This window comes from Camarhynchus parvulus, chromosome 10 (assembly GCF_901933205.1).
Source record: "Camarhynchus parvulus chromosome 10, STF_HiC, whole genome shotgun sequence".
NCBI classification, from domain to species: domain Eukaryota; kingdom Metazoa; phylum Chordata; class Aves; order Passeriformes; family Thraupidae; genus Camarhynchus; species Camarhynchus parvulus.
The window spans coordinates 19,424,761-19,430,760 of NC_044580.1; the positions used below are offsets into that span (position 1 = coordinate 19,424,761).

Here is a 6,000-nt window from a genome sequence, read left to right on the forward strand (position 1 = left end):
GAAGTATTTAGCAAATTATTACCTGGCACTCCTTGCTAACGAGCGCGACAGAAAGGATATTGTGTTCCTAGAATATTCTAGAAACACACACACATACACACACAAAAAGCTGCCTCTCTCCCCTGGAAGTGTTGGGGGCTTTAGGCTTGTTCCAAGCATTAGGCAGGGAAACAAGAAGTGCTTCTGTGGAGCGTTCTCAGCCATAACAAGGAATCAAAGGCAGCACAAAGGTTCTGTCCTCCGAGGTGTCCCGTTTCCCCACGCAAAATGCGTTTTCCTTTTGGAATGGTTATTGCCCTCGGCGATTATCCACGGAGATCTGCACAGAAACAATGCACGGCCGACAGGGGAAGGGAAGTTTCTTTTGGAAAAATCAATTAACCCGACCGAAAAAAAAAAAAGGAAAAAAAGTTTTGTCGGCGTTTCAAAAGAAAACTCCTGATTGGAGCCGGGTTTAGGAAAGCTGAGCCCGGGGGAGGAGTTGAGTTCAGCAGGAAGACTGATGTAAGGAGCAATTCACTGCAACCGACTGGGGAATCACTTCCTAAATATTTCCTTGCATATGGAGTTGTTTATGAAACTCCATTTTTTTCCTAACGAGAAACAAAACGAGAAGAAAGGGGGGAGGCAAAAAAAACCCCAACCCCACACGCAGCCACATATGCACACACTTAATATTCAGCGTGGAAGAGATAATCTGTTATATAAGCCCACAGACAGACAATCCCCTTTTGCTTAAAGATGAAGTATCCATCAATGTTTGTCTGGAGCAGATGTAATCACAAGCAGTCAAGTCTGGAGGGCAGGACACTGCATGAATAATTCAAGCACTTCAGTCTACTTGATTGTGTGCAGATAAACACAAGTCAACCGCTAAACAGGTCAGCTGATAAACTTGTTTGTTCAGGACCAGCCACCCTCAGCCAGATGCCGGCAGGACCACGCCGCAATTAGCGGGATGCCTTGCGGGATGCCTGCCGGGGGGATGCTGCGCCAGGGATGCCTTTCAGGGGATGCTGCGGCCCCGCAGAGGGGGGAAAGCCCTCCCCGGGCTCCCGCTGCGGTCCGGCGCTCCCCGCTCGCCCCATTTTCGCCTGGAAGCGCAGCCCGGGCTGCTTTGTTTGTTTGCTCCGCGCTGCTGTCAATTAGAGAAGGAGACAGCTCCAGCTTGCCCCGGTTCCCGGCAGCGGGCACGCAGCAGATGTCACCGGGAAGCGCCCGGGCGGGCACGGGATGCTGCGGGAATCGCTCGCACGGCTCCCAGCAAAGCGGGGACCACGCCGGCCTCCTGGGCTGCCGGCACCGGGAAGCACCGGGACGGGCGGGGACCGAGCCAAACCGGGAATTCTGCGGCTCCTGGGGCAGCCCCGAGACCCCCGCGGCACACGGAGGAGGGGCTGCTCCATCCGCACCTCCCGGCGCTGCCAAACCTCGGGACGCACCCATGGACCGGGGGGAAACACTTGGGAACGTCTTGGGAATGGCATCTCCCAGCGAGGGAACCAACCCGGCATCTCCCAGGCCATCATTCCAGCATCTCCCAGCGAGGGAACCAAGCCAGCATCTTGGGGTGTCATTCCAGCATCTCCCCCAGCATCCTGGGCCATCATTCCAGCATCTCCCACCGAGGGAACCAAGCCAGCATCTCCCAGGCCATCATTCCAGCCTCTCCCAGCGAGGGAACCAACCCAGCATCCTGGGGTGTCACTCCAGCATCTCCCCCAGCATCTCAGGCCATCATTCCAGCATCTCCCAGCACTGAGCAGAGCCATCCAGCACCCAGGTAGGAGGAGGGTGGGCAGAGGAGACCCTCTGCCCCAAGAGCCTGGGCTGGGGTCCCTCCAGGTGACCCCAGAGTCCCCTGGGTGTTGCTGAGGTGGCCGCAGGCTCTGTGTCCCTCTGGCCACACCAACGCCGTCCCTTCCTGGCAGGAGGCCGGGCCTAGCCCACAATCCCGAATTTTGGGGTGTTCCCGAGCACCCCAGCTCAAAGCTGGCCGCGTTCCCCCGAGCTCGGGGGTCCCGCAGCCCCCACGCAAGGACCCCGGGGCCGGGCAGCGGCCCCCGAGCGGGGAGTCGGGATTATCTGCGTGGAAGGAGATATTTATAAAAAACTGAAGACTAAGCAGGAATTATTTTCGCTGCCCCGTGACTACGGCGCAGCAAGGCGAGGGGAGGAAGAGAGAAGCGCATTCAGAGACGCTGCTTTGCATCTCATCAGCGCCCTGCGAGCCTCCTCGGAGGAGGAGGGCGATGCCGCTATTAAGCCAAACCACTTTGGAGTTGAATGGGGCTGATTTGCGAGCGGCAAAGTTGATGTCAACTTCTATCTGCCCTAAGTTCTTAATTAGAACTCCTTCTAAAACCAGTAAGCAGCAGCAGCACAAATAATCAGGTCTAATCTCAATAATAACTTTATTCCTTTAAGTTTTACCATCATGTGCGCAGCCTTTAGGCTCTTTACCGATAATCTTATCAAGGTAGCACACCACATTCTGCTGGGGCCTTTTCTCTATTTTTTCCTTCAGGCAAGTTACACATTAGAGAAGACTGGAAGGGAGGGGAGGGAGGAAAAAAAAAAAAACCGACAAAACCAAAACCCCAACCAGCCCCAAACATTGCTTCACTTCCCAGATGCAAAGACAACTCCGTGCCATTGAGCAACACGCGGTGAGCTCTGGAGATAATTCCCGGCTCGGTCTCACGCTCCGGCAGGGCCGGGAGCTGGGGATGACCTTACAAACAGCCCTGCTGTACCCACAACACGAGCAGAGGCCAGCACAGCCCCTATCAGTGTTTTCCAAGCCTTGGGAACGCGCTATTCCAGGTATTGACCTCCCAGCACGGGAGGCGAGGCTGTTCTCACCTCTTTGCATAAACACGCTGCCGAAAACCGAAATTCCTCGTGAATATCGACAAAATAACCCCACCGAGTGCCATCAACCTGCGGTGCCAATTTAACAGCCGGGCCGCGGGATCCCACCTGGAGTCACATCCCTGCCTCCAGCACTTATTCCCCATTTAGTGCAATCAGGGCCGATTTTACCTCAGGTGGAGGAAAAGGGCAACAGGAGATCAATCAATCGCAACTTCCCCCCTCGAAATTACTCACCTGTTTGTGCATTTCAATATTCAAACCGTACGACATTTCGTAGTACTGGGGAAGGAGAGAAAAAAATAGAAATAAATTCAATTAAACACGAGAGCCAAGGAGAATTTGAATTCAATTCACAGAAGGCATTTGCATAAGGTCATTACCAAAAAGCATCCTGGGCAAAACTGGGCTTAAAGCACGGGTAGCCAAGGAAATTACACCTTATAATAAGCAGATGTTTATGGGTTTAACTGGCAGGCACTTAACGAGGGGACACTCCTTTTGACTCCTGTTTTCTCCTCCTAAGCTACTTAGAAAAACAAAGAGGCGCAGAGCTGGGTGACAGGCGTCTGCTCAGCCCTGGCAGAACAGGTACAGCCCGGAGTCTGGCCAAAAATCCAGCTTCTCACCGGGGGGGGGTGATCTGTTCCCCCCCGGGACCAGGGGAGCGGCCAGCAAAGGGGGTGCAGGGCCCGGCCAAACCCACCAGAACCCCCAACGAGCCCACCCGGGGGCCCGGCATGCTGATTTAGCTTTAAAAAGAGCGTTTTGTGGCAACAAAAGTGCCCATTTCCCTCGGGAAGGATGAACGGGAGCGGGGGGAGGAGCCGCGATGGCTCCCGGGTGGCCTCGGGGCAAGCGCGGGGGGGACCCCACGAGCACCCGGGATCCCCCCGAGCTCGGGGTCGCCGCTCCAGCCCACCCCCCCCGCAGCCCCCCCGCGGCCGCAGCACCGCTCCAAAGGGGTTAACAGGAAACTTGGGATGGCGCTGGCAGCCGGCTGGGGCTCGGAGCGCCGGGCACCGCCGCCCCCCAAGCCGGGGGTCCCCGGGCAGGCAGTGCCCGTGCCGGGGGGGGTCCCCTGGTCCCCCCCGTTCGCAAGCTCGCAGCTAATGACATTTGCAGGCTGATCCGAAATCTGATTAAAGTCTCTCACCATAACGTAATGGCGCTGCATTTCGGTCTTCTCGTTCGCCAGCTTGTCATACTCCACTTTGAGGCTGGGGGGAGAGCGCACGGTGAGACCCTGCGGAACCGGGGGGCTCGGGGCGGGGGGGGCGGCCGGGGGTCCCCCCGGGCTCACCTGTGGTACTGGGCCTGCAGGAACTGGAACTCGTCCTTGATCCGGTCGCAGGACTCGGCCACGGTGAATTTGAAGCCCGGTTGGCCCGGCTGGTGCGGAGCCTGCGGGAAGCGGCCGCGGGGGTTACCGGGGGGGGGTTACCGGGAGGGGGGGGCAGCCGGAGGGAGGGGAGCGGGGGCGGCGGGGGGTACCGGGACTCACCGGGTGCCGGCCCTGGGGGTACATGGCCGGGCTGGGGCGCGGTCACTGGAAGCAGCCGCGCCGAGCCTCGCTACGGCGATCGCGACGTGCGGAGCTGCCGCTGCTGCCCGCCGGCCTCGGAGCGCTCCCGGAGAGGCCGAGAACTGAACAAAGGGACGAGAGGAAAGTCCGTGCGGGGGCGGAGGGGAGGGCGGAGGGGGGGGGGGAGCGGGCCCGGCCGGTTCCCCCCCGCACGTTCCCCCCCCCCCCCCAGCCCGGCCCCGCACCGCCGGGGAGGCGCCCGCGGAGCCGAGCCCAGCCCCGCAGCGCCGGGGCCAGGTGCCGACCCCCCCGGCCGCCGCGCTCCGCGGGCCTCCGCTTCCTCAGCCCCCCTCCTTCCGGCACTCACTGGCGGAAAAAAAAAAAAAAAAAAAAATCAACCACCCCCCCCCCCGCCGGAAAAAAAAAAAAGGAAAAAAAATAGATCAAAAAGCCACAGCGACAACAACAACAACGCGGCGGCGGGAGGAGGGTCCCGCGGTATTCCTGCGGCCGGGAGAAGGGGAAGCAAAGCCAGGAACTAACGCCGGAGCACGACGGCCATGGAGGAGAGGAGGAGGGGGAGGAAGGCCGTACACATCCGACTTCCCGGGCGCCGCGGACATGCGAGGTGCGAGCGGGTCCCCCGCCCGGGGGCGGCCGTTCAGCTGCGTCCAGCCGGGATCGCCGTAACTCCGGGAGCCATCGCGGAGCGGGCGCGGAGCGGGGCAGCGGCGCCCGAGCACGCGGTGCCGCCACAGCGCCCGGGCGGAGCGGGGCGGCGGGCGGGGGACAAAACCCGGGCGGCCTCGCCGCCGCCAGCCAATCGAAGCGCGCCGCGCCCACGTGGGCAGCCGCCGGCAGGTGCTGATTGGACGGCGCTGGTGTAACGTCACAATGGCAGCTTGTGTCTGACGGAGGGGTGGCCGCGGGCCACGCCCACCTCGGGCCCCGCCCCGCGCAGGCCCGGCCCCGCCCCGCGCCCCCCGGCCCGGCTGTGACTCGGGCCCGGCGCTGCCGTAACCCGGCTCCGGCGGCCCGGTTCGGGCGGTAAAACAAACACGGGCGCTGTGGCACCGGAGCGCCTCCGCTCCGCACCGGGAAAGCGCTCGGTACGAGTCCCCCGCACCGGCGGGCGGCGGCAAGGCCGCCCAGCCTCCCCCGGCGGCCGCGCGGCCCCTTTGATGTGTCGTGAGGGCCGCGCTGCTCCCCCTCCGCGCTTCCCCTCACGCCTGAGGGGCTTTAACGAGGAACACGGGTAATGGCGTTAACGTCAGGCCTTCCCGCCGCGCCCGCGGGACACCCGGCTGCGGCCCCGCGGGGGACTCCCCGGCCGCCGCAGCGGAGCGGGAGCAGCCCCGGTCCCGGCGGGCCGGAGGGAGCGGGGCCACAGCACCGGCGGCCCCACGGGCGGGCCGGGCCCGGCCCGGCCCAGCGCACAAAATGGCCGCTCGCCCGCGCGTCAGACGGAGCCTCCGCCCCACGTGGGGCCGCGCGCCGCTCAGTGCCCCCTCCGCCAATCACGGCGCGGAGCAGGCCGCTGCTCCAACGCTATTGGCTGGAGGGAGCAGCGCTGTCAATCAAAACCACGCGGGGCCGCCGTC

The 6,000-nt window shown here is 62.1% G+C and overlaps 1 protein-coding gene across 11 annotated transcripts in view; it reads right to left on the bottom strand.

The window, feature by feature from the left end:
• TLE3 (TLE family member 3, transcriptional corepressor) overlaps positions 1–5,167 on the bottom strand; it is a 28,034-nt gene extending 22,867 nt beyond the window's left edge. For 10 of the 11 annotated variants that reach the window (XM_030955063.1, XM_030955061.1, XM_030955056.1 and 7 more), the window contains exons 1-5: positions 4,943–5,167; positions 4,379–4,521; positions 4,178–4,278; positions 4,031–4,094; positions 3,112–3,156 (exon numbers count right to left, since the gene is read on the bottom strand). In XM_030955063.1, coding sequence (XP_030810923.1) covers positions 3,112–3,156; positions 4,031–4,094; positions 4,178–4,278; positions 4,379–4,402 — 234 coding nt within the window. In that variant the 5' untranslated portion in view covers positions 4,403–4,521; positions 4,943–5,167. The remainder of the gene's footprint in view (positions 1–3,111; positions 3,157–4,030; positions 4,095–4,177; positions 4,279–4,378; positions 4,522–4,942) is intronic. The other variant, XM_030955052.1, reaches the window with a different exon arrangement.
• Between the last annotated feature and the right edge of the window lie 833 nt (positions 5,168–6,000).